The following is a 26663-nucleotide window of genomic DNA, read 5'->3' on the forward strand; positions in this document are numbered from 1 at the left end:
CTATGACGAAAAGACGAAAATGCCTGCCCTAATCCTACATTGTTTTGATTCCCTTCCCTGACAAAAAAGGTTAGAAACGACAAAGAAAGATTATCGGTGTCGTTGTTCGGATCTAAAAATGTTACTCCAGGAATTTCTTGGATGACCAAGCAGCTATGATGTGTACCCATCCTATTCTCTTTACCACAAAGAGCATGCACCATATTTGAAACCGGTCGAGAGACCTTTGGTTTCACGTGTAGATCTAAAGGCCTTACTCCAGGAATTTCTTGGCTATTCTGTGTACCCATTTATTATTTTTACCACAAAGAGCGTGAAAATCGCGAAAACGGTATTTTACACGGTTTTTGGGATTTACGTGGTTTTTTACTCGTTTTTGATTTACGTGGAACGTATCCCCCGATTCCAGTGTATTTTGGAACTTCACAATCGATAATGATGTTATGATAACAGGCTTTATTACGGACTTAGTAATCGCCTACAGTCTCATGGTCTGCAATCAAAGACGAATTCCACCTTTTATACTACACAGATTCTACCGCAAGCTTGAATAAAATCCAGACGCCGCTTCAAACAGGAAACATTAAAAATATGTATCTCTCTGAGTCAGAGAATGACTATTGTCAGCCCTGTCTCTGACCACAATTCAGATACCATTTCCAAGTTTCCTGGCTACGCCGCTGGCTTTCGATGATTGTGTGCTAACCGGGAAATCTTATTCGATCATAAATATTCTCAATCCAAGAAACCGCAATGTTTTCCACATCCATATTTAATTCTTCTGAGATTCCCGTCTTGTGAGCATGTTTAAGATTAAACTGCAGTCGTAAGAGGTTGCGGTCAGCCGACGCGACGATTAACAAGCTGTTTGAGGATGTTTTTTTTTGACTCAGCATTCTTACAAAAATACTTTTCTGGTTACTTATGTCCAAGGGAAGCGAAGAAAAACAGCCAAGAATATACAACGTCCGCTTGCATGGACCCTGACGTACGCTAAGCCCACTATCAACGTTTCAGAGCAACACAGAGACTGTGAAAGTTGTTTCAAAGATTCAGAATCGTTTCTATCTTTCCCGAAAAAAATACCTTGCTTTTAGTATTTTTTAAACTTAACATTAAATTTATTAACGACTCCCATTTTAACTATAAAACAAGTACGTTGATTCCCCCCATCACTGATTTAGCTTCTGCCAACAGTTTGAGTAGCTGAATAAATATTATCATTACTAGTCATGTATTTGGATTTTGTTTTTGAGTTCCAGAAAATCCCAAATGTCACGATCATTAGGTCACCCTCTATCAGTACTTCTCTGTGCAGTCTGTCTTTGCGATGAAAATAGTGTATTTCCTATGGTGCAAAAAAAAACTGGGATTTTTGCAGCGACGGAGCTCATCATCATTCAGCTTGAACTGGTCTCCTTATCATCCCAGCCTTAATTAAGCATTGGGGAACAGACTGAGATATTAAAAAAGGAATTTCTTCAATCGTGATCGGAATCGGTATCGTGATGCTCGAATTCAATCTATCAAAACGGAGCCGAGTTTATCATTGTGAGAAAAATAGTTCACTTCCATAAATTGATCAGTTCTGCATCCTTCAAGTTGATGACCCGAATTATTCAAATAAATTGAACTTTTATAACAATTATGCGAATAAAACTCAACAAGAATGGAATGAGTTTTTAACCGCAGTTTCCAACGTTCCAAAAACTCACATTTTCGCAGCCACATACTGTACTACTCTGGATTGGGCGACATCTCTATCTCTCTACCCGCCACGCCACAGCTAGAGGTAGAACGATCGCCAAATGACGACAGAATGAATTCGGGCAATTATAGCTCTGTATTTGCTACCCGGCGAATCCACGCGATCAACCTGTTTCGGTACTGGAGTGGTGTGCGTACTTGAAGCCGATCGTTGTCGCATCGTTCAGCCGCGATCGCACGCCGATCGGGCACGAAATTCCCCACACACTAATCGCAGTCGGCGACGAGTTCCGAAGCCGGACCTGCCGGTGCACATCCTCGGAGCGCAATCAATAGTACCGTACGGTGATCCTCAGCAGAATGGTGAACTTGAAGAACGTACCTTCGTCGTCATTGCTGGCGTTGTTTTGGATTGCAGCTACGGGTCATGCTGGTAAGAACAATTATAGCGGTGCAGATTTATTGATTCGGTAAATAATTGCATCTTGATATTTGAACAGCCTCTTTATTCGATACGTGCTCGGACGGGGCCGGAGTGCGCGGAGTATGTTTACCGTTGAAGGATTGCGATACGGCCAGAGCAATGTTGTTGCGCGGGGGTTTAACCAATGCGGAAAAGGAGTATCTCCGGAAGTCGGACTGTGGTACTAATGCAGATGGGAGGATGATTTGTTGTCCTTTGCCGAGGTTACTGAAGGCACGATTCTCAGCACCGGCATCGTTACCACCGGTTGGGATATGTGGGAAGGATACTGGCGATCGTATCGTCGGAGGTAACATTACCAAGATAGACGACTTCCCATGGCTGGCGAGGATTCAATATTATAAACGTGAGTAGTATTATGAATTCCTTTTCAGTGGAACTGGTATTTCCAGGAAGAGGCGTATAAAATAAGTTCCACTGATCAATTCAATTCGCACAGTTTCATGAGATAAGAAACAATCAAACTCATCAGGTCCACTGTTTGGCATCGAACTTGCCGTTGCGTGTGATTAGATAATTATACATTTGAGTCGACTATTTTGTCTCTCGCGTGGTTTGTTATAATATGGCATCATCAAACTGGTTATTTTTATACGTAATAGTTATTTTTGCACATATTTCAACTTTCTACTGTCATCTGTTGAGTGCAATATCGCAAAAAAAAGTTTGAATACACTGAATGAAAAAAATTACAACTTTTTTGCCTCCATTATTTTTAATCTAAATGTTGTCATAAAATAGAGGAGAAATCTATCTAACAGTTTATCTGAAACAGCCATAGCAAACTAATTAAATGAAAACACGGGTGGTTTGAAGCTATTCTCTATATTAACAACATTTTTATACAACCATTTACCTTCTCCTAGAATTTATTCATAAGCTCTTTTGGTAAATCCTTCGAGTATTTCTGCAATTCCATCGGAGAAACCTACCGAAATGCACTCAAGAATGTATCCAAGAAATCTCTCAGAAATTCCTTGGGATTTTCCCTTAAAATTCCTTCAGAAATCCTTCTTGGGAGAGGAATTTCTCAGTTTCCGAAAGAATTTCTGGTGTAATTCCGGAATTTTCGAATGATTCCGGCAGACATTTCCCGGGAAAATCCTGAAGGGTTTTTGGATGATTTCTTGGAAAAAATGTTGGAGTACATGGAGAAATTTTAGGTGACTTACGAAAGAACTGCAGAGAAAATTTCCTGAAACATTTCCAGGGAAAAATCTGGAAGGATTTTTTGAGGAATTTTTGAAAAAGCTTTTGGAGAAATTTCAGAAGGAATTACCAGATTAATTTATGGAGGAATTTCTGGATTATTCCGCATCAGATTTTCTGAAGAAATTTGCAAATGAATTCATGTATCAGTTACGGGAAAAAAATATTGGATCATGGGTGAGAGGTGGGTTTAGAGGAATACCCATGCACATTTTAGAGGCATTCCATGTGAAAAGAATTCGAAGACAGTTTGTGGAAAGTTTCGAGAAAGGTTTCCAGGCGAATTTCTTGAAGAATTACTGGTGATGTTTATGAGGGAGCAACCGTAAACTTTTCTCAAACGAATTCCTATAAGCATTTTGTGGAGGAATTTCAAAAATGTTCAATGCAATTTCGGAAGGAATTCATGATTCACGGAAGAATTACCAGAAAAAATAGGGGAAGAACTTCCTAAGGAACTTCTGGGAGAGCTGCAGTTTCGGGGGGAAATTCCTAAAAAAAAAAAAAAACCTTGAATTTTTCGCCGGGTGCTGAAATTTTAATTTCGGCTGGTTTCAGCTGAACGTTTCCGCATGATTCAAAAATAATAATGTAGTGTCGGCAATGATTAATTTGTGATGTTCAATGGTGGAAACCAGCAAAGCGGGATAAGATCTCTCTGGAAGCTTTTGCAGGAATATTATTCCGAAGAAATAGATTGAGTGCAAATTTAGTTCTCCAATGTATATGAAGTGCATGTGAGTTGGTGGAGAGAAACGGTGGTGCTAGGGAAGGGATAGCGGCCTAGCGAGAGACCCAGGTGAACGATTAATTTAGTATTTCATGAATAGATTACTGGAGTTAATGTAAATTATTGGAGAATCTTGTCCGGCGACTTATGAAGTTCTTCTCTGGAGATTCCAACGCTGGTGCTTCGGATGTTAGCAACCGCGGAGTTCATAGTATACCAAGCTAAACTGATGCTTGTATTCCTGAAAAAAAATGTATCTTTTATCTTTTGTTTGGAAAAGCTAAGTATCATGCACAGAAAAGATAAGTATCATTCACCCTTTTATTTTATTACTGTTTTCATGTCTTCTATTGTTGCAACGCAGTTTAACATGTATTAAGCAGTGTAAGGGCCCATTCACAAATTACATAACGCTATAGGGGGTGGGAGGGTGTCTGTCCGAGCGTTACGGCCCATACAAATTTTAGAACCCTTCCATACAAAACACGTTACGAGGGGGTGGGTGGGGGTTGAAAATGGTCTATTTCAGCGTTATGTAATTTGTGAATGAACCCTAAACGTATAGGCATCATTATATTTTGATTAAATTAAGTTCGAAATAGAAAATCAAAAGTGAAAATTCAGTTCGCATTCAGTCTTGTTATCTTCAGTAAACAGAAAGATCGGCCGGTCTTCGAAAATTTTGCTCTGCTTTGTTCGGTTAGCAGAACGATCGGCCGACCGACGAAATTATGTTCTGCTATATGCGGTTGCGTAAATTATTGTCTATCCGGTACAGAGTTAGTAGACATTTTCTACCGAAGATAGATTTTTCTCAAGATACAAGTAAAATACCCGTCTTTGGAAATAGTGCACTGTATTCACCCAAAGAAGCGCTAAATAACGCTTAGTTTAGTTTGACAGATAAAACTTTGGAAGAAAGTTCGGTTCGGAAGTCCATATTTCCAAATTTAAATTTGGTGCTACGCCGACAATAATTAGTAAGTGAAGATTCAATTCGCGCCCAGTGGTTATTTTTTTAATAAGCAGAACAATCGGCCGGTCATCGAAAATTATGTTCTACTTTGTGCGGTTAGTAGAATCATCGGTCGGTCCCTAGAAGAATCGTTTTACTCACAGAGCAGAAAGTACAAATTTGGTAAATTTAGATTTGTTCAACGGATAGTTGTTGATAGATTGAGGTTAAGAAATCGCCTGTAAATTACTTAAAGAATAAACTGTAAATAAAATTGATATTAGCATACTCTTTCGACAGCCGGCTGGCAGGAGTTTAAATAAAAACAGGTAAACAACATAGTCTGTGGGTCGAATTGCCAGCTTGAGGCAAACCTCCATGACCTACCTTACCCTACCCAATCACCAACTCCGTAGAACTTATGAGGGCGTCGCCAAGTCGGGGGCCTCTCGTTAAGTAAGTTCTACATCAACATTTCCTTTCCTATCCCTAGTTACGGTAAAGATGGGCGTGGCCGGGAGTAGTAATCCTCATGCTTATGCCATTTTTATCTTAGATTGGAGTCAAGGGCAATTCCCCACCTTGATTTCCGATAGCAATCTGGATAAGGATTCCATAAGAAACATGAGTATCACTAGTGTCCAATCTACGAAGTATACCGTAACAACGCTAACGCTAACGCTAACGAAATTCCTAAAAAAAACCTTGGATATACAAAAGGAATTTTCTAACAAACTTCCAGAAAAATTTTTGGAAGAACTTCTGGAGGAATTCCGGGAGAAACTTCCGGAGGAATTCCTGGAGGAACTTCCGGATAAATTCCTGGAGGAACTTCCGGAGGAATTCCTGGAGAAACTTCCGGAGGAATTCCTGGAGAAACTTCCGGAGGAATTCCTGGAGGAACTTCCGGAGGAATTCCTAAAGGAACTTCCGGAGGAATTCCTGGAGGAACTTCCGGAGGAATTCCTGGAGGAACTTCCAGAGGAATTCCTGGAGGAACTTCCGGAGGAATTCCTGGAGGAACTTCCAGAGGAATTTCTGGAGGAACTTCCACAGGAGTTCCTGGAAAACTTCCAGAGGAATTCTTGGAGGAACTTTCGGAAATATTCCTGGAAGAAATCTCTGACTGGTAGGGTAAAAGCTCCGATAGTCGTGGGTTTTCCTACAGTTATGGTAGTGTTGTTCTACACAATTTACGTATCGAACGCAGCAACCCATAAAGTCTATCAATTTATTGGCATGTCATTACTCGAAATAAAAGAAAACAGAATTGTACCAAATTGGTAAAGTATTACTAAAATACCTTATCTTTTTCTCTGCTGTGCACCAACAGTTGCGGTAGTGTTCCTTATAGTTGTGATTCGCAAATATTGGAACACGAATTAAAATATACCGCAACTATTGAAACACTGCACCAATTATTGAAGGTATCATTTACAATGATACATTGGTTACAATGATGGATTCTGCTACGATTGGATTACTCTTCGTTTTAAATAAAATGGATGAGCTTTCTCATGCACACTGAAGGTAAGCGAAATGAAGTACAAACTTGGTGTATTGAAAAAATGTGTTTGAATGTGCTTAGTTCCTCCACTATTGCGATTTGTATAGGACTTTTGCACGGGCAGTTTACAAAACGCACAAATCAGATCGGCAAGAGCAAGATGGATCAACTAGGCCCGAGCTCATTGATAGACAAAGAAAAAAAATCAGATCAGCAAAAGTCGTTTCTCAGAAATAACTCCGCTAGGCAAGCAGAAAAACCATTAATTTAACACGTACGTCCCCAACCCCCATTTTACGACAAAACTCACTCAAGCAGCTCAGCCAATTTCTAACGGATTTTCAAGCAATCTTCTGGAATGGATCACAAAATGCCTATAGTTTTAGGAACCGAGGTCAATTTTTGTGTAATGGCCAGGAATTCCTCCGGAAGTTCCTCCAGGAATTCCTCCGGAAGCTCCTCCAGGAATTCCTCCGGAAGTTCCTCCAGGAATTCCTCCGGAAATTCCTCCAGGAATTCCTCCGGAAGTTCCTCCAGGAATTCCTCCGGAAGTTCCTCCAGGAATTCCTCCGGAAGTTCCTCCAGGAATTCCTCCGGAAGTTCCCCCAGTAATTCCTCTGGAAGTTCCTCCGGAAGTTCCTCCAGGAATTCCTCCGGAAGTTCCTCCAGGAATTCTTCCGGAAGTTCCTCCAGGAATTCCTCCGGAAGTTCCTCCAGGAATTCCTCCGGAAGTTCCTCCAGGAATTCCTCCGGAAGTTCCTCCAGGAATTCCTCCGGAAGTTCCTCCAGGAATTCCTCCGGAAGTTCCTCCAGGAATTCCTCCGGAAGTTCCTCCAGGAATTCCTCCGGAAGTTCCTCCAGGAATTCCTCCGGAAGTTCCTCCAGGAATTCCTCCGGAAGTTCCTCCGGAAGTTTCTCCAGGAATTCCTCCGGAAGTTCCTCCAGGAATTCCTCCGGAAGTTCCTCCAGGAATTCCTCCGGAAGTTCCTCCAGGAATTCCTCCGGAAGTTCCTCCAGGAATTCCTCCGGAAGTTCCTCCAGGAATTCCTCCTAAAGTTCCTCCAGGAATTCCTCCGGAAGTTCCTCCAGGAATTCCACGGAAGTTCCTCCAGGAATTCCTCAGGAAGTTCCTCCAGGAATTCCTCCGGAAGTTCCTCCAGGAATTCCTCCTAAAGTTCCTCCAGGAATTCCTCCGGAAGTTCCTCCAGGAATTCCACGGAAGTTCCTCCAGGAAGCCCTCCGGAAGTTGATCCAGGAATTCCTCCGGAAGAAGGAACTTCCAGATGAATTCCTGGAGGAGCTTCCGGAGGAATTCCTGAAGGAACTTCCAGACGAAATCCAGGAGGAGTTTCTGGAGGAACTTCTCAGAGGCACTTACGGAGGAATGTCTAAAGGAATTTTTCGACGATCTTTTGAGAAAACTAGTGGAGGAACTTCTGGAAGAATTCCTTGACGAACTTCTGAAGAAATTTTGGCGCTTGAAACTGGTTCACACCGATCCACGCCACCGCTGATCACCAACGGCGTGACGCCACCGCCGCTGCCTAAAAATGATCTATCACGTCACCGCCGGTAAAATTCCAATCAGCGCACAGGTCTACCTGGAAGTACCCAGAAGGAGGCCAATTCGATCGAAAATCACCGAAATGGACTCCAGTGTACTTGTTTTGCAAAATTCTGAAGTTTGATATGCCGCAAGGTGGATTCCAAGATTAAACAAAAATTGGTCATTTTCCCCAAGGGAACCAGTCCCTGCAAATACCCGGAGGGTGGCCAATTCGATCAAAAATCGCCGAAATGTACTCCAGTGTACTTGTTTTGCAAAATCATGAAGTTTGACATGCCGCAAGATGGGTTCCAAGATTGAATGGATATTGGCCGCTTCCTCAAGGGAATCAGGCCCTGGAAGTACTCGGAGAGTGGTCAATTCGATCTAAAATCACCGAAATTTACTCCATTGTACTTGTTTTGCAAAATCATGAGGTTTGAAATGTCGCAAGATGGGTTCCAAGATTGAACGAAAATTGGCCACTTCCCCAAGAGAACCAGGCCCTGGAAGTACCCGGAGCGTGGCCAATTCGATCGAAAATTGCCGAAATGCACTCCAGTGTACTTGATTTGTAAAATCATGAAGTTTGAAATGTCGCAAGATGGGTTCCAATATTGAACGGATATTGGCCACTTCCCCAAGGGAACCAGGCCCTGGAAGCACCCGGAGGGTGGCCAATTCGATCGAAAGTCACCGAAATGTACTCCAGTGTACTTGTTTTTCAAAATCATGAAGCTTGACATGTCGCAAGATGGGTTCCAAGATTGAACGAAAATTGGCCACTTCCCCAAGGGCCAGGCCCTGGAAGTACCCGGAGAGTGGTCAATTCGATCTAAAATCGCCGAAATTTACTCCAGTATACTTGTTATGCAAAATCATGAAGTTTGACATGTCGCACGATGGATTCCGAAGCCGATCTGCCAGTGACCTTTTTTCCGGGAGGGAGGTAACCCCAGTACTCCCTGGAATATATCCGGAACCATGGCCATTCACAGTAGCCGAGTAATCAGTGGAAAATGTTTAAACCATCCAATATCTTGGTAGTCAAATGGGGTCTAACAGCGATACCAAGATCGGCTTAAGCGCACGTATCAAGAAAACAAGGGATGCCTTTGCACTAGATGGGAATCCAGCTTGATATCGCAGCAAAGGCATAGCCAGAGACTCATGGCGCCGTAGCTAAAGAAATAAAAGAAATCGACTGAAATCAAACTTTGCAATAGGTTAAGCCGATAGCTGGGCATCGCTCAGGATGGAGATGTCTTAAGTCGGTTCTTTGCATATCTCGGGATGTACAAAACCCATAAGTTACTAAGTAAGCACATACAGAGCAATAAGCTATAGCACCAGCAGAGCCGGTTAAGCAAATACACTCAAAGGTCACCCATCAGAAACTGGTTTTTTAACTCGTGTGAAGATCCAACACGGGTTGGAGAGCATTCAACGGAATCACCGAAGAAAACTTTGATCGTCAAATCAGACAACTATGGCAGCTAATGTACGAACACGGTTTTCCGGATAAACTGACACGGTTGATCAGAGCGACGATGGATCGGGTGATGTGCGTAGTTCGAGTTTCAGGGGCATTCTCGAGTCCCTTCGAAACCCGCAGAGGGTTACGGCAAGGTGATGGTCTTTCGTGTCTGCTATTCAACATCGCTTTGGAAGGGGTAATACGAAAAGCAGGGATTAACACGAGTGGTACAATTTTTAATAAGTCCGTCCAGCTATTTGGCTTCGCCGACGACATAGATATCATGGCACGTAACTTTGAGAAGATGGAGGAGGCTTACATCAGACTGAAGAGGGAAGCTAAGCGGATAGGACTAGTCATCAACACGTCGAAGACGACGTACATGATAGGAAGAGGTTCAAGAGAAGACAATGTGAGCTACCCACCGCGAGTTTGCATCGGTGGTGATGAAATCGAGGTGGTAGAAGAATTTGTGTACTTGGGCTCACTGGTGACTGCCGAAAATGATACCAGCAGAGAAATTCGGAGGCGCATAGTGGCTGGAAATCGTACGTACTTTGGACTCCGCAAGACGCTCCGATCGAATAGAGTTCGCCGCCGTACCAAGCTGGCAATCTACAAAACGCTCATTAGACCGGTAGTCCTCTACGGGCACGACACCTGGACGATGCTCGTGGAGGACCAACGCGCACTTGGAGTTTTCGAAAGGAAAGTGTTGCGTACCATCTATGGTAGGGTGCAGATGGCGGACGGTACGTGGAGAAGACGAATGAACCACGAGTTGCATGAGCTGCTAGGAGAACCATCCATCGTTCACACCGCGAACATCGGACGACTGCGATGGGCCATGCACGTAGTCAGAATGTCGGACAGTAATCCGGTGAATGGTTCTCGACAACGATCCGACGAGCACAAGAAGGCGAGGTGCGCAGCGGGAAAGGTTGATCGATCAAGTGGAAGATAACTTGCGGACCCTCCGTAGACTGCGTGGTTGGCGACATGAACCGAGCCGAATGGAGAAGACTCTTATATACCGCACAGGCCACTTCGGCCTTAGTCTGAATAAATTATAATAAATAAATAAATAAATAATAACGAATGCGTGCTAGGCATGACTTGAAGGCAAGATGTGTTTGTTTTCCAATGCGTTTTCAAGGAAGGAAAACAGAAGCTCCTGAAGGATGGTGCTGTTTCAACGAAGCAAGAAGTACTAAACTGCCGCTAACCGCAAGTCGAGCACATCGGGTTTCGATTTTACTGCCAATAAATATTCTATTGAAAGTTTGACATAAGACATGTAAGTTTCAATAAGTCATAACTGGAGACAAAGTGCAATAAATAAATTTTAAAAAAACTCAAAGGTTCAGCCCAATCGGGTTGTACGCAAAGGTGACGTTGAACTACGTAGCTGTATGTAATGTACAGGTTTTCGACTATTCTGTGCGATGAGACCAAAGCAAGCGTTTTTCAAGCCCAGCCTGAATCTACTTTCGATGTTTATCCTATGCTTCTGAGATTGAGTGAGCATAACTGGTGATGTATATAATTTTTGGACCAACATTTGAGAATGAGGATTAAAATAAAATTTTAAAATAATCGAGGATGAACAACACTCTCAAGCGTTCACATATCCAAATTACCAATTGATAAAAACTCGCTAGAGAGTAAGAATCATTCGATAATTGTATCTCGATTCGAAGCATTGGTAACAATGCCAAACATCCGATTGAACTTCATTGTTGACATTAAATTGGTATTAAGGGGTCGTACACTTATTACGTAAGCATTTTTTCTGGGTTTTTCGAACCCCCCTCCCCCCATGTAAGAATTTTTTCATTCAAAAGATTTTTTATTTATATGGAGCGTAAGATATTGACCGACCCCCCCTCTCCCCATAAGTGCTTACGTAATATGTGTACGGCCCCTAATTAGGTTTACATTATTTTAAATGATAATCGATTACACAATTTGAAAAGCACAAGCCTGGCTGATAGTATACAGCTGCAACCATCACCGACGCAAACTGCTACATAGACTTACCACTCGTCGCTAAGTCAGTCTAAGCCCCTGGTGGCTCATTACAGAAAGCTGGGCTGTCAACGGCGTTATTGATAATAATAATTATTCCTTCACGTGAATTGCGTCGGACTTAGCGTTTACTCCGGCAGACACCTACGAATCAGCAAAATCGAGCCAAAGGAAGTTTACCAGAACGCATTCACTGCAACAGCGAAGAAGATTCCGAGCCCCCCTACTGGCATCAACAGACGTAAGCAAGAAGCTACCGTCAAACGCCTCCAAGCTTTCCAAGGAAAACGCACGTTTAAGTTAGCATAAACGAACTACACCAGCTAAAAGCCCTGCAATGGCAAACATAAAAACAAATTTCAATGAATAACTAAAGAAATGCTAATAAATTACTAAGTTGAAAAGCAGGCCAAGTTCTAGTTGGAATGTAGTGCTATGGAAGAAGAAGCTTGCGATGCACTTACGAGGTTGACTGATTCACCGAAACCAAGTGCTAAACTGTTAGCAAGTTTTTAATAGTAAATATTATCATACATAGATATTGTAACACACTAGAGTCGGTTTTTACGCGGAAGATATGGGCCGCGTAAATTAAAACAACGTAAAAAACCGCGTAAATCACGAAGTATGTCTGAAGGAACCGCGGAAATCCAGAAACTTGCGTGAAAAAAAATCGCTTAAAAAACTATTCCTGTAAAAATAATCGCGTAACAAACGACTTCAGTGTACATCAGGTATGAAGCGTTGACTCTTCCTTGATCGAATGGTCCAAGAAAATTTAAAATCCATCGAGAAACGGCTGAGATATTAACGATCGAAGTCTATCATATTTTCGTGACGATTTTCAATTTTTTGTAATCGTAAAGTGTACCCCAATATAGAAAAGACAGACGTAGTTCTACGTCAAAAGATAAGGAAAAAAGTTCTGAAGTATTAATTTGTGTACATTTTTATTTGTATATTTTCATTTTATATAATATACTTTGGAATGTATCTATTATACAGTTCTAAAATAACTAAACACACATGGAGACATAAACATTAGATTATCGAAATCGTATTTTTTTTTCTATTAACATGAATCATAAAAACTTGTGACCAAATAATCTCGGAATTTTAATAATCAATCAACTATTCTAAGGCCGGGAAGTAGAAATGCGACACATGAGCAGCTTGAATACAAATTTACTGTTGACCAGTGTTAAAATCGCGAAAAAACGTTCTGCGATGAAGTCGTTTATACGCGGTTTTTGGGATTTATGCTTTTTTCAGTAAATTGTTGACAAAAGATTGTAATATTCCAGAGGTTATTATCTACAACTCTTACGTACATCATGTATTTTATTACGCATGTTCACTTTATTGAAAAATCGGCCAAAAATTGAATCCAATAATGTAGCTGACAAAATTTGCAATCAGTTTGAAAACTCTTTTATGATAAAGCATAATTATAGCATATCAAAGCATATCAATTAGCAGGAACATACCGACCTTCTAATTATTTATATTTAACATATTGCTTTCCGTCATATTTGCAGCTAATAGGCGATTCGGATTTCACTGCGGCGGAGTGCTAATCAATGAACGCTACGTTCTCACAGCGGCTCATTGCATTCACAGCGTGCCATCTTCATGGACACTGTAAGTTTGCATCTGCATTCTAAAGCCATCTATCGAAACATTTATTATTCCTCCCCGTTACAGATACAAGATTCGCTTCGGCGAGTACGACACCCAAGCGGACAACGACTGCAACTACTACGATCAGACGGATTGCGTCGAGGCCCAGCAGGACGTCCTGATTGCATCGTACTACATCCACGAGGACTACTTCCAAGAAAACGGCGCAGACTACAACGATATTGCGCTGATTCGCTTGGCCCTGCCGGTAACCTTCACTCCGTTCATCCAGCCCATCTGTCTACCGGTCACCGAGGAACAACGCCAGCTACCCGCCGACACGGCCCGGATGATGGTCGCCGGATGGGGTCAAACGGAAAACAAAAGCGCCAGTCAGTACAAAATGTTCCTAGAGGTTCCCGGATGGGCTAACGACAAGTGTAGGGATGCGTTCTCATCAGTTAACGTGGATATCATAGACACGCAACTGTGCGCTGGAGGAGAAGCCGGGAAGGATTCCTGCCGAGGGGACTCCGGCGGCCCTTTGATGAAGCAGGAAAGCTTAGGAGGAAAGTCAGCGTGGTTCCTAAAAGGAATTGTTAGTTTTGGCACGGAAAAATGCGGAACCGAAGACGTTCCCGGTGTTTACTCTAGGGTTAGTAAATACATGGACTGGATTTTGGAAAATATAGAAGAGTAGCGGGATATAATGAGCGTGTATTTTTATTATGGCTTGAAAATCACAGATATCCATTTACTCTTGTTGACAGTCATACTTTTAAAAACGAAACATCATTTATGGCTCAATATGATTTAGAATCCAATCACCGAACCGGCTGATCTTTGTATAAACCCCAGGAACATTCTCTAATCCACACTGTCGGCCGTAGCTCACTACACCCATCACGAAGAATGCTGGTTGCGGTTGTTGTCTAGTGGGTGGCATAATTTCCATTAACGGGCCGCCTGAGTCTCCCTTACAGGAGTCCTTGCCAGCTTGACCGCCGGCACAGATCTGTCGATCGTCAATATTGGCTGCCGGATATTTACTCCGGCAATGCTGTATAGTGACCTTCGGAACGGAAACGTGCAGTTTGAAGCGGCTGCCTAAATCTAAAATATGTTGATTGGGTTAGGTCTGGCAATTTATTCATGAAAAACGAATCAGTCTCACCAGTTTCAGTTTGACCCCACCCAGCCACGAACAACCTAGCTCCATCCGCGGGTCGGTCTTCAAAATTGCCATCCAGGGGAACGCAGATGGGAGTAACAGTTTCAGAGTATCGGGCCGGCGCAGCCAACCGCAGAAGGCCAATATCATTGTGCACTTCGGTGCGTTGATTGATGAAATTTTCGTGGACAATCAGTTTTTCAACTCCGATATCTTGGACGGCATCGTAACACTCATCATCCTCGCAGTCCGGATTTGTAGCGATGTCCCATTCACCTAGACGGACGGCAGTTCTGCAAATGTAATAGAACTATGGAATGGACAATATTTCGCGTTGTTTATTCATATCGTTCACTGAAAGCCATATACAATGAAACAAATTTTAGTTTAGCTCTAAACATCGATAATTACATATGAATGCTTTTTCTTTCATAGGGTAACAGGAGGTAAGTTCTGGTTTAAGTTCCTCCAGGAACTCCTCCAGAAGCTCCTCCAGGAACTCCTCCAGAAGCTCCTCCAGGAACTCCTCCGGAAGTTCCTCCAGGAACTCCTCCGGAAGTTCCTCCAGGAACTCCTCCGGAAGTTCCTCCAGGAATTCCTCCGGGAGTTCCTCCAGGAACTCCTCCGGAAGTTCCTCCGGAAGTTCCTTTAAAAACTCCTTCGGAAGTTCCTCCAGAATCTCCTCCGGAAGTTCCTCCAGTAACTCCTCCGGAAGGTCCTCCACTAACTCCTCCGGAAGTTCCTCCAGTAACTCCTCCGGAAGTTCCTCCAGAAACTCCTCCGGAAGTTCCTCCAGGAACTCCTCCGGAAGTTCCTCCAGGAACTCCTCCGGAAGCTCCTCCAGGAACTCCTCCGGAAGTTCCTCCAGGAACTCCACCGGAAGTTCCTCCAGGAACTCCACCGGAAGTTCCTCCAGGAACTCCACCGGAAGTTCCTCCAGGAACTCCACCGGAAGTTCCTCCAGGAACTCCACCGGAAGTTCCTCCAGGAACTCCACCGGAAGTACCTCCAGGAACTCCACCGGAAGTTCCTCCAGGAACTCCTCCGGAAGCTCCTCAAGGAATTCCTCCAGAAGTTCCTCCAAGAATTCTTCCGAAAGTTCCTCCAGGAATTCCTCCGGAAGTTTCTCTAGGGATTCTTCGAGAAGTTCCTTCAGAAAGTCTTCGGAAAATATTTAAATTCCACTAGAGTTACTCTAGAAATTTCATTTTAAACTCTTGAAACTTGGAAAACTCTGCCGAAACTACTTTGAGTAATATCCAGAAATGTTCTGTGAATCTCTTCTGAAGCTCATGTGTAATTCCTCTAAATCCACGCTCCTACCGAACATTCCTCTAAGATCTCTTCCGGAAAATCGTTTAGGATTTTTTTTGCCTTTCTCGTATACTAAGTATACGGTAAAGGCTATATGATCGCTCCAAAAACAAACTTTTTATAGAAGGCCCGGAGACCCATAGTGTTATATACCAATCGACTCAGTTCGACGAATCGAGGTGATGTCTGTGTGTGTGTGTGTGTGTGTGTGTGCGCAAAACTACTCAAAAAATGTCACTCATTTTTCGGGCACTTATCCTCAACCGATTTGCTCGCAACAAATTGCATTCGACGCAGAATCCTGTCCCATTGTTTTCTATTTGAAATTGGCCAGATCGAACTATGAGATCGAAAGTTATGGCCAAAATACAAATTCATACGAAAAAATCGCGTAAAAATGTCACTCATTTTTCGGGCACTTATCCTCAACCGATTTGCTCGCAACAAGTTGCATTCGACGCAGAATCCTGTCCCATTGTTTCCTATTTGAAATTGGCCAGATCGAACTATGGGATCGAAAGTTATGGCCAAAATACAAATTCATACGAAAAAATCGCGTAAAAAATGTCACTCATTTTTCGGGAACTTATTCTCAACCGATTTGCTCGCAACAAGTTGCATTTGATGCAGAATCCTGTCCCATTGTTTTCTATTTGAAATTGGCCAGATCGAACTATGGGATCAAAAATTATACCATTTTTGCCTTTCTCGTATACTAAGTATACGGTAAAGGCTATATGATCGCTCCAAAAACAAACTTTTTATAGAAGGCCCGGAGACCCATAGTGTTATATACCAATCGACTCAGTTCGATGAATCGAGGTGACGTCTGTGTGTGTGTATGTGTGTGTGTGTGTGTGTGCGCGCAAAACTACTAAAAAAATGTCACTCATTTTTCGGGCACTTATCCTCAACCGATTTGCTCGCAACAAGTTGCATTCGACGCAGAATCCTGTCCCATTGTTTCCTATTTGAAATTGGCCAGATCGAACTATGGGACCGAAAGTTATGGCCAAAAAACAAATTCATACGAAAAAATCGCGTAAAAATGTCACTCATTTTCCGGGCACTTATCCTCAATCGATTTGCTCACAACAAGTTGCATTCGACGTAGAATCCTGTCCCGTTGTTTCCTATTGAAAATTGGCCATATTGGACTATGGGATCGAAAATTATACCATTTTTGCCTTTCTCGTATACTAAGTATACGGTAAAGGCTATATGATCGCTCCAAAAACAAACTTTTTATAGAAGGCCCGGAGACCCATAGTGTTATATACCAATCGACTCAGTTCGACGAATTGAGGTGATGTCTGTGTGTGTGTGTGTGTGTGTGTGTGTGTGTATGTGTGTGTGTATGTGTGTGTGTGTGCGCAAAACTACTGAAAAAAATGTCACTCATTTTTCGGGCACTTACCCTTAACCGATTTGCTCGCAACAAGTTGCATTCGACGCAGAATCCTGTCCCATTGTTTCCTATTTGAAATTGACCAGATCGGACTATGGGATCAGAAGTTATGGCCAAAATACAAATTCATACGAAAAAATCGCGTAAAAAATGTCACTCATTTTTCGGGCACTTACCCTCAACCGATTTGCTCGCAACAAGTTGCATTCGACGCAGAATCCTGTCCCATTGTTTCCAATTTGAAATTGGCCAGATCGGACTATGGGATCAGAAGTTATGGCCAAAATACAAATTCATACGAAAAAATCGCGTAAAAAATGTCACTCATTTTTCAGGCACTTACCCTCAACCGATTTGCTCGCAACAAGTTGCTTTCGACGCAGAATCCTGTCCCATTGTTTCCTATTTGAAATTGGCCAGATCGAACTATGGGATCGAAAGTTATGACCAAAATACAAATTCATACGAAAAAATCGCGTAAAAAATGTCACTCATTTTTCGGGCACTTATCCACAACCGATTTGCTCGCAACAAGTTGCATTCGACGCAGAATGTCTCATATTTTCTTATTGAAAATTGGCCAGATCGGACTATGGGCTTAGATGTTATGGTCAAATTACTATTTATTGTGAAAAAGAGTTCGAAAAAGTCTAGCTCACTTTTTTAGCACTTAGACTTCATCTATTGACGCTCGCAACAGATTGCATTCGACGCAGAATCTTGTCCCATTGTTTTCTATTGAAAATTGGCTAGATCGGACTATGGGATCGGAAATTATGGCTGAAACACCATGTTCGCTCCAAAACCAAACTTTTACAGAAGGCCTGGAGACACATAGTGTTATATACGTATAAGCTCGATGAACTGCGATGATGTCTCTGTGTGTGTGCGCACCAAAAGTGCGAAAAGTTTAGCTCACTTTTTTGGAACTTATCCTCAACCGATTTAATACCAACTATAGATAGTAGAATATATAGATGAGCGAAAGCATGGCTGAGTCGATTTTTCTGCCCGTGCACACGCACATATGACGTCACAGCCCTTAACGTTTCCATTGAAATCGTGACGTCATGCTCGTTTGGAGACACGTTTGACAGTTCGTTTGGAGACAGAGGATTTATCTTCACTCATCTATATATTCCACTATCTATAATTCCAACAAGTTTCATTCGACGTGGAATCCTGTCGTATTGTTTTCTATTGAAAATTTGGACCATGGGCACAGAATTTATGGCCAAAATATACTATGTGTTATAAAAAGCGAGTAAAAAGTCTAGCTGACTTTTAATGGACTTACCCTCAACCGATTTACTCACAACAAATTGCATTAGATGCGGAATCCTGTTCTATTTAGAAAGTTGGCCAGATTGGACTATTACCTTTGAAATTATGGCCAAAATACTTTTTGCCTTTCTTGTGCAACAAAGTTGTACCGAAAGGCTATAATTTCTTTCCGAAACGAACTATCGGATGCTTCCACACTGATACACTTCCTTCCTCTTCATACGGGAGTATGGTAGAAAGACGGTCATGAGATTTATATCATAACAAATATTGCCCTCCGCTCGCTTGATGGGAATGACATTTTCGTTTTCTTTTTGTGTAGTCGGAGCTTCAGTTCAATTTACATCCAAAAGTGATATCCTTAAAATATATGACTGGGAAAAATAAAACAGGGTATGTACGTCAAAAGATTGGAAAAGGAAACAAAAATGTCGAAATTCTTATTAGCATATTGTAGATCAAGCTGAAAACCGAACCGAGGTTTCGCGACAATCGCATTTTCTCGCATTTCCGGATGTTGCAACTGCATTGCGAGTAGTGCGCAACGGACAAAGAAATTTGTTTTTTTTACTCCTAGCTACTAGCTCATCTATTTTCAAGCACACACATTTTACGAAGGTCGAGAAAGGCACCATCACCGCTAGGTGGATTAATCTGGGTTTTTTTATGAAAAAAACGCTAAAAAATGTCACTCATTTTTCAGGCACTTTTCCTCAACCTATCTATTCATCTATTCCCCAAGCAACACAGTTTCAACAAATCTGGTTGCAGTAACCATATTGTGACTGAATCCGGTCATCGATAAGTTACTGTGATTGATGTGCAATATGTGTGCTTCTCAGGTCGCTCGCAACAGATTGCATTCGACGCAGAATCTTGTCCCATTGTTACCTATAGAAACTTGGCCGTATCGTACAATTGGGTCAAAAGTTATGGCGAAAATACTAATTTTAAAACTACTAAATAAAATGCCATTTTTTGCTCTTATGCTCATCCGATTTGTTTGCAACAAATTGCGCTTGGCGAGAAATTTTTTTATGCATATAAACAAATATGAAAAATAAGACCAATCCACATATTGGTGTTATTTGAGATTTTTCCAAACCTTTTGAACGAACGAGAAAGGCACCATCACCGCTAGGTGGATTAATTTGGGTTTTTCCTTTTGAAATGATTTGATTTTGATTTTGATTCTTCCAAAAATTCTTCCAAAAATTCATCTGCAATTTCATTTGATTATTACTCCAGACATATCCTTGAAAACTTTTTAGGAAAATCCTCCAAGAATATTCTTCAATATTCCTGTGGTAATTATTTAAGAAGTTCCCCCGAAGATTCTGCCGGAAGTCCTCACGAAATTTCTCCAGATATTGATCCAAAACCCTTCAGGGTTTTCATCAAGTTATTCTGCAGAAAGTTCCACTAGGAACTGTACGGCGAAGTTTTTTCAGAAAGAAAAGACGACAAAAAAATGGTGGAAGTATCCGAAGGAGATCCCAAAGCATTTTCTGGAGGAAGTAATTCCTGAAGAAAATTGCAATGGAATTCCTGGTTTGATTTCCAGGAGGATTTTTGGATAAATTCTTGAAGAAATATCCGATGGAATATGGAGTGGGTTTTCATTGAACTAGAATTTATCGAAGGAACTCCTGGAAAAGTATCTGAAAAATAGCTAAGAAGAATTCTAAAATAAAGAGTAACAAATCAAACTAATCAAAATTGTAATTCCAAAATAATTTCACATTGAAACACCAAAGAAATTCTTGCAGTAATTTTTAAAGAGCGTTTTACGATTAATTCCTTATTTTACTGAAGAGCATTTTTCAAATTTTCTGAACGATTTCTCGGTAAAACATTTATTTACAACAGGAAATACCAAACCAATTAACTACCGCGTGGTTTCACTTAGTTTGTACCCTATCAATGACGAACAACGAGCAAAGTCCATTTGGTTCGTTTATAGCACATAGGTACGATTACGGAATCAATAAGACGTAGTCATCATAGTTACATCCTAGGATAACATTACCTCCCGTTAGCCTATCTAATACCGTTAAACTTTTTCCAAGTGAAAATGAAAATCTACTCACATAGTCCAACCTCGGGGAATACCGGCTAGACAATGGGCCGCCGTCAGCACGTATCGTTTATTGATAAGTGAACCCCCACAATGGAACGCGTAGTTATCTAATTGAGAAGAGAAACAGCAAGTTCTTAACGCTGATCAAATCAATCGTCACATCACGTTTTCGCTTACTTCGCTGATCGACATGTTGAATTCGTGCGATCCAGGGGTAAGCCGATATGCTGGTACGTTCCCCACCGACGATTCGATCATCGTACTGAACGCCACAATCCGGTGGTTGAGGTAACAATTTCCGTCGATCACTCAGCGATAAACCGGAACCAATCCGGTTGTCAACATTGTTGCTATTACTGTTACCGGGATTACTATTGGTGCTGCCGGGGCTCGGAACGGATCCACTTTGTTGAGCACAACACACCAAAGCCTTTCGATCGTAGGTTCCACATCGACTGGATTCGATGTAGCGAATGTCATTCTTGTCCAGGATAGGCTTAGCCAATACTCGCCGAATGAAGTCGCATTCTGCTACTAGGACGCACGTTCCTGGCTCTCCAACCGGTGTACTACAGCGGCCTCGATCTGTTCGTACGAATAGATAACACATTTTGAATACACCATCACCCTCCGATCATACTCAAAATAGCCTACATTGAGTTTGTCCATTTGTTACGCAGCAAAACCCAATCAACACAAACACCAACCGAATCATCGTCCTCATACTACTTCTAGAACAAAGCCAATGTTCGGCTAAAATCAATTAGCAGCTGAGAATGTACACAATCAACACCACCGTACTCTCCAGTCCCGACTGGAGGCAAAACGCGACACAACGGACGACTAGTAGCGGTCGACCGTACGTCCGACCGGTTTGTCGTCGTCTGGGTCGCTGGGTTTATCCAAATCAGGTAATCAATCGTGGGAGAGTGTCAACAACGCACAAACTGATGATCCGCTGAGCTGAGCGGGAGAATCCCCGAGAACGAAATCGATCGGTCGTGATTCTTGGATGCAAACCAGTTTCTCGCAGCGGGTTGAATGGCAGGCCGCAACGGTTTGTTCTTGCTCTCGGTAGCCCTTCAGTGTGCCGATCCGATATTGGGAATAAGCAAATTAAGGGAACTTCTACTCCAGTATTTCCCAACCGGTGGTCCCGACCCCCTAGGGGGCTAAACTTTGGCAAAAAAAAAACAATCTGATTTATTCACAATGTTGTGAAAACTCATATGTAAATATGTACATTATGCGGAAGATATTGATTTGAAAAATGTATTGGAGGTAACCACTTTCCCTTCGATAGGACTGGAACCCACGACCCAACAGTACGCTAGACTGGTACTTTAACTAACTAAGCTACGAAGGACCTCCGTCGGCCTTCGCAACCTAGCGGCTACTGAATGAGCTCGAAATTCCCAAATTGAACGCATAGTCAAATCACTCGCAATCCATTTGTCAAGCCAACACTTCCACATGTGTATAGTACACGTTCACATTAGAGGAGCGTGAGTATTTAGAATGTTTGGATTCAAAGCTTTCCTGGACTCACAACATTGAGTTCAGAATCAAAAAGGCGTGTATGGCTTTTGGTCAATGCCAACGAACCTTTGATAAACTTGGGGTCTTAAACCCAAATGTATCAACTGGATTTACACACCACTTGTATGACCAATTTTGGTTTATGGATGTCTTATGTGGTGGGTGAAGTAAAGACAATTCAGTCTAAATTAGGCCATCTTTAAAGAATGTGCTTAATGGCAATAACTGGTGAGTTCTCTTCGACTCCCACGGCTGCTCTCGAGGTTCTCTAGAACGTGGCCCCACCACACATACATCTCAAACAAGAAGCACTCTCTTGTAATGACCGATTATAGGTTCTCGGTTTCATGGAAGAGAATCCTGTAAACTGCAGCTCTACACACACTTCGTTGTTACAGCTCATGGTTGATTGAGACAGAACTGTCTTCACTCCAAGTGATCTCACACTCGCTAGTAGTTTTCCTTATAGGACATTTTCAACACAATTCGCCTCGCGGGATGAGTGGACATCTGGCTATTTGGAGAGAAGTCGAACAGCATTGTTTGTTACACTGACGGCTACATCTTCGAAGGTAGAGCGGGTGCAGGTGGTTACTCGCGTGAGCTGAGATTGAAACAGTCCCACTCACTGTCTAAACAGAATTGCAGTGTCTTAGTCAAGGCCTTGACAGGTCACTGCCGGCCGACTCAACTATCACAAGGCAAATATTCAACGTGTTGAATCATTTGTCTGTGATGGTTATAAATCCGATTATGAAAATTCTTATCCGATATGTAACTGCTCAGTTTATGGGTAAAAAATGTCGCATAAAACAAAATTTAAACCGGGAAAAAACGGGAAAAACCGGGAATACCAAAATGGAAATTGAGTGGCCACCCTGATACTGCATTCACTTCGTAAGTCGATACCTCCCATACTCGATTTTCTCTATATCAGTGGTGTTCAGCACTTTTGGCGTTTTTCTTGAATTTGCTTCTCACACAATAAAAATGAACTTTGATCATACAAATGGCATACTTTCCAGATAAATGGAAAAACGCCAAAGTTGTTCCGATTTTGAATCAGAATTCTAAATCTGATAGATTACCTGTTAGAGCTGGTGTTCCCCAAGGCAGCATACTGGGGCCCATATTGTATAACATTTTTACTTCTGACTTACCTGATTTACCACCAGGGTGTCAAAAATCTTTGTTTGCAGATGACACAGGTCTCTCAGCCAAAGGGCGAAGCCTTCGTGTCATTTGTAGTAGATTGCAAAAAAGTTTGGATATGTTCTCCACTTACTTGCAAAAATGGAAAATTTCCCCGAATGCTTCCAAAACTCAGCTTATCATTTTCCCACATAAGCCGAGAGCTTCTTATTTGAAACCTTCTAGCAGACATATTGTCACTATGAATCCAATTAATTGGTCTAGCGAGGCTAAATATTCAGGACTTCTGCTAGATCAAAAATTAACTTTTAAAAATCACATTGAAGGCCTTCAAGCCAAATGTAACAAATATATTAAGTGTCTATATCCACTTACAAACAGAAAATCAAAACTTTGTCTTAAGAGCAAACTTTTGATTTACAAACACATTTTTAGACCAGCCATGTTGTATGCTGTGCCAATATGGACTAGTTGCTGCAATACCAGAAAGAAGGCACTTCAGAGGATTCAAAATAAAATTTTGAAAATGATTCTGAAGTTGCCTCCGTGGTATAGTACCAATGAACTTAATAGAATTTCTAATATTGAGACATTGCAACAAATGTCCAACAAAATAATTTCCAATTTTAGACAAAAATCGTTGCAATCTTCTATTGCAACGATTAGCTCCTTGTACCCTTAGTATAAATTAGGTTAAGTTGTAACCGTTTGGTTACAAATTGTGGATTTTTGTTTTGTCATTATGTTGTTGTTTCGGAACCTTCACGTTTCTTGTGCAATAACAGTAGATGCTACCACAGAAACGTTAGGGATTGTACCGCTGTAATTATATGAGGAAGCTACCAAAATCCAACATGGCATCATGATGTGCAAATGTCATGTTGGATGAAACAGAAAGGAAAATAGCGGGAAAATATGGAGGGAATTTCTTTTAAAAGAGGAGCCATTGCCCAAATTCGGCCTCTTTGATATCAGGCGTCCGTGTGCTGTAGACGTGTTTTTTAAAAGTGCAGTTGATACAGTGTGTGAGAACCCCCCTTCCTAGCAGGAGCTAGATTTTATTATTGGGGAAACCTGTTCAGGTAATTCAACGCTGTGCACTGGAAAACCGGTTTTAATACCAATCGGTCCTTTAGGACCTCTTTTGTCTCTTCCTCTACCTTTTGTGGTAGATTCTCAGCACACGGTTCGGCCCGCGAAGTCATTTGGCTTCCGCGCCTAATCCGTCAAGGATTTTAACGTCCTTCACCGGACGATTCCTCGGGCCGTAGGCCCCTAATCGTAAAGGAGGATTTCCTCTCGGCCGTCCAAGGTGGCTAAGCCACGGCCGGCCGATCGCGCCTACGAGGGAAGACGCCTGCCCACCATTGTCCAGCAACGCCTGCTGGCCCCGTCGGACGAAGACCGTCCGTTCACCGTTCGCCTCGCTATTCCGGCGAGATTTCTGGTCGCACAGCTCGACAGGAGTCGCTGTGTCGGCCATTCTACTCCCGTCACCAACAGCAGCAGCGGTATGTACCGGTACCAACATTAGAATAGGTCACACTTAACAAATTAACACAAATTTATTACACAGAACAACACGCACACACCACAATTAGGAAAAATAAAATTATGTGCAAGTAATGTGAAAGTTCTGTGTTGTTAGTTTTTGTTTACCGCGAAAAACCCTTGATTACCCAGTAGTTAGCCGACCCTGGGATTGCCGGAGAGTCTCTTGCATCTTGGTTGAGCTCGCTACTGCGTATTGTCGTCTAGTTTCAATTGGCTCCCAGCCAAAAGTCCGCGAACGGTAATCAAGGGTCCGTAGTAGTATACAAAAATCTAACGATTTTACCGACGGGAGGTGGCAGGGATCCGTGCTTGCACGAATGACATCCACCTTTAATCACTGTTTATTCCTTGATGTGGAAAAAAGTGTTTGTACAAGGTTTTTGCCTTCAAAAGAGGTCCTGAGCACATCACGGACACATTTGCGATCGATTGTCGTTTTTTCCGTACTAAAATTCGTTGATGTTGGCAAATTTTGTGTTTCGTGAACCGTTTATTGACTTTTATTATACATATCATAATTATGCTTTACTGGTTATGTCCATTTATTATGACAACGAACGCGCACTATTTATTTTAATCCGTTTGTTTTGTATCGTCACTGTGTTTTTATTATTTTATTATCACCCACTTAACCACAACAGATTCTCATAAACAATGACACGCAAGCGACGAGCAAAGGCTGAAACCAATTATATTGCAATAAATTGGCAGCCAGTGGCATACGATGCGGACGAATCAGACTTGGAGGAATCTTCGGAGATTCCCGGTCCGTTACTATCGACGCATCCTAACTACCCGCTAGAGGAGTTAGAGCTGGACCTCGAAGAAACTCTGCACACCATTCGGGAACAGAGGACTTCGGGGATAATGATGCCAGCTGATGTCGTGAAAATCAAAAGAATTATTAATTTATTTATGCGTGACATGGACATCGTCACAAGCGATGCCAATTCTCGCTATTTACCCCCTAGCGCGACATGCGAATTCAGGGAACCGGAGTCGGAACCAGAAGAAAACTATGAATTGATAATTCCTAGTTCCGATTCCGATGAAAACAATACGTCCTTCAGCGAGTCCGAATTCAATTCGGAAGACCAACTTCAGGTCAATAAGGGAACGACAAGAAGCCCAATGTCACGCTTTTCTTCTGGATATTTTTCTCCCGATTTCACCAGTAAGTCGATGCTTCCTTCATCCGATTTTCCCCGAGACTTACCTGGTAATGCTTTCCATTCTTCAAAATCCCAAACTTCGAACCCCGAATCCCTACGAAAGCAAACCCGGACATTTAAGATCCGACGGAAAAAGGCCAACAACAATCTTCGAGCGGAACCCACGGCCAAAGAACTGTGCACGAAAATAACTTCGATTTTGGAACCTATTTCTTCAACGAATATTCCTCGTTCCGGACGCACACCTGGAACCCATAAAAAGGTATTTTCTTTCAATAAAAAGAAAAACAAATCCTACTAAGAATTCAATATTTTATTTCTCAATCTTTTCGACTTCCTTACCTATGGCAGTTTGTTCAGTTTTCGGTGCCCTGAGGGATCGCTCTTTTGCCTTCAGACACCTTGTGCAATCATCGCCTGGAAGATGGTCATCTGGAAAAGAAATGGAGAAACTATTAAAACAATTTTATCAATTTAATAACACCAAAGGACAATGAAATTGTTAGTCGATTGTGTTAGTTGTAATGAGAATCAATTAGCTGTTAGTCTAGTCCTAAAGTAGTTTGACCGACGGATGAAAGACTCCGATCAGTCGTTATAAATGGCTAGCATGCAATTAAAAGATCCCACTTACCTGATTTATTACGGGGATCCATACCAGCACTGGTAGGATCGGAGAAGGAGGCGAGGGGTGAATTAAATTGCCCTCATCTTTCTCCACCTATG

General features: G+C 42.0%; 3 protein-coding genes across 3 annotated transcripts; 2 read left to right on the forward strand and 1 right to left on the reverse strand.

The window, feature by feature from the left end:
- Window positions 1–1910: 1910 nt before the first annotated feature.
- LOC134224770 (CLIP domain-containing serine protease B4-like) lies at window positions 1911–13973 on the forward strand. The gene is made up of 4 exons (XM_062704337.1): window positions 1911–2140; window positions 2208–2537; window positions 13182–13284; window positions 13348–13973. Exons 1-4 carry the CDS (start codon window positions 2068–2070, stop codon window positions 13961–13963), a joined length of 1122 nt encoding a protein of 373 aa, XP_062560321.1. The 5' UTR covers window positions 1911–2067; the 3' UTR covers window positions 13964–13973.
- On the reverse strand, window positions 13961–21548 carry LOC134224769 (CLIP domain-containing serine protease B4-like). The gene is made up of 5 exons (XM_062704336.1): window positions 21175–21548; window positions 20698–21105; window positions 20531–20627; window positions 14438–14727; window positions 13961–14376 (listed from the first exon to the last, which is right to left on the reverse strand). The coding sequence occupies exons 1-5, from the start codon at window positions 21242–21244 to the stop codon at window positions 14060–14062; spliced, it is 1182 nt and encodes a 393-aa protein (XP_062560320.1). The 5' UTR covers window positions 21245–21548; the 3' UTR covers window positions 13961–14059.
- A 3020-nt stretch (window positions 21549–24568) lies between these two features.
- Window positions 24569–26366, forward strand: LOC134224772 (uncharacterized). The gene has a single exon (XM_062704339.1). The coding sequence runs from the start codon at window positions 25420–25422 to the stop codon at window positions 26236–26238; it is 819 nt and encodes a 272-aa protein (XP_062560323.1). The 5' UTR covers window positions 24569–25419; the 3' UTR covers window positions 26239–26366.
- The last annotated feature ends 297 nt before the right edge of the window (window positions 26367–26663 follow it).

Source organism: Armigeres subalbatus, chromosome 3, assembly GCF_024139115.2.
Source record: "Armigeres subalbatus isolate Guangzhou_Male chromosome 3, GZ_Asu_2, whole genome shotgun sequence".
NCBI lineage: Eukaryota > Metazoa > Arthropoda > Insecta > Diptera > Culicidae > Armigeres > Armigeres subalbatus.

Bases quoted from the DNA above. Each gene is read 5' to 3' on its own strand.
- LOC134224772 (XM_062704339.1), top strand. From the start codon at position 25,420: ATGACACGCAAGCGACGAGCAAAGGCTGAAACCAATTATATTGCAATA.
- LOC134224769 (XM_062704336.1), bottom strand. From the start codon at position 21,244: ATGAGGACGATGATTCGGTTGGTGTTTGTGTTGATTGGGTTTTGCTGC. The intron at 21,106-21,174 runs GTAGGCTATTTT...TCGTACGAACAG, and splicing joins AACAAATGGACAAACTCAAT to ATCGAGGCCGCTGTAGTACA. The intron at 20,628-20,697 runs GTAAGCGAAAAC...CTTCTCAATTAG, and splicing joins TCAACATGTCGATCAGCGAA to ATAACTACGCGTTCCATTGT.
- LOC134224770 (XM_062704337.1), top strand. From the start codon at position 2,068: ATGGTGAACTTGAAGAACGTACCTTCGTCGTCATTGCTGGCGTTGTTT. The intron at 2,141-2,207 runs GTAAGAACAATT...ATATTTGAACAG, and splicing joins TGCAGCTACGGGTCATGCTG to CCTCTTTATTCGATACGTGC. The intron at 2,538-13,181 runs GTGAGTAGTATT...TCATATTTGCAG, and splicing joins GAGGATTCAATATTATAAAC to CTAATAGGCGATTCGGATTT.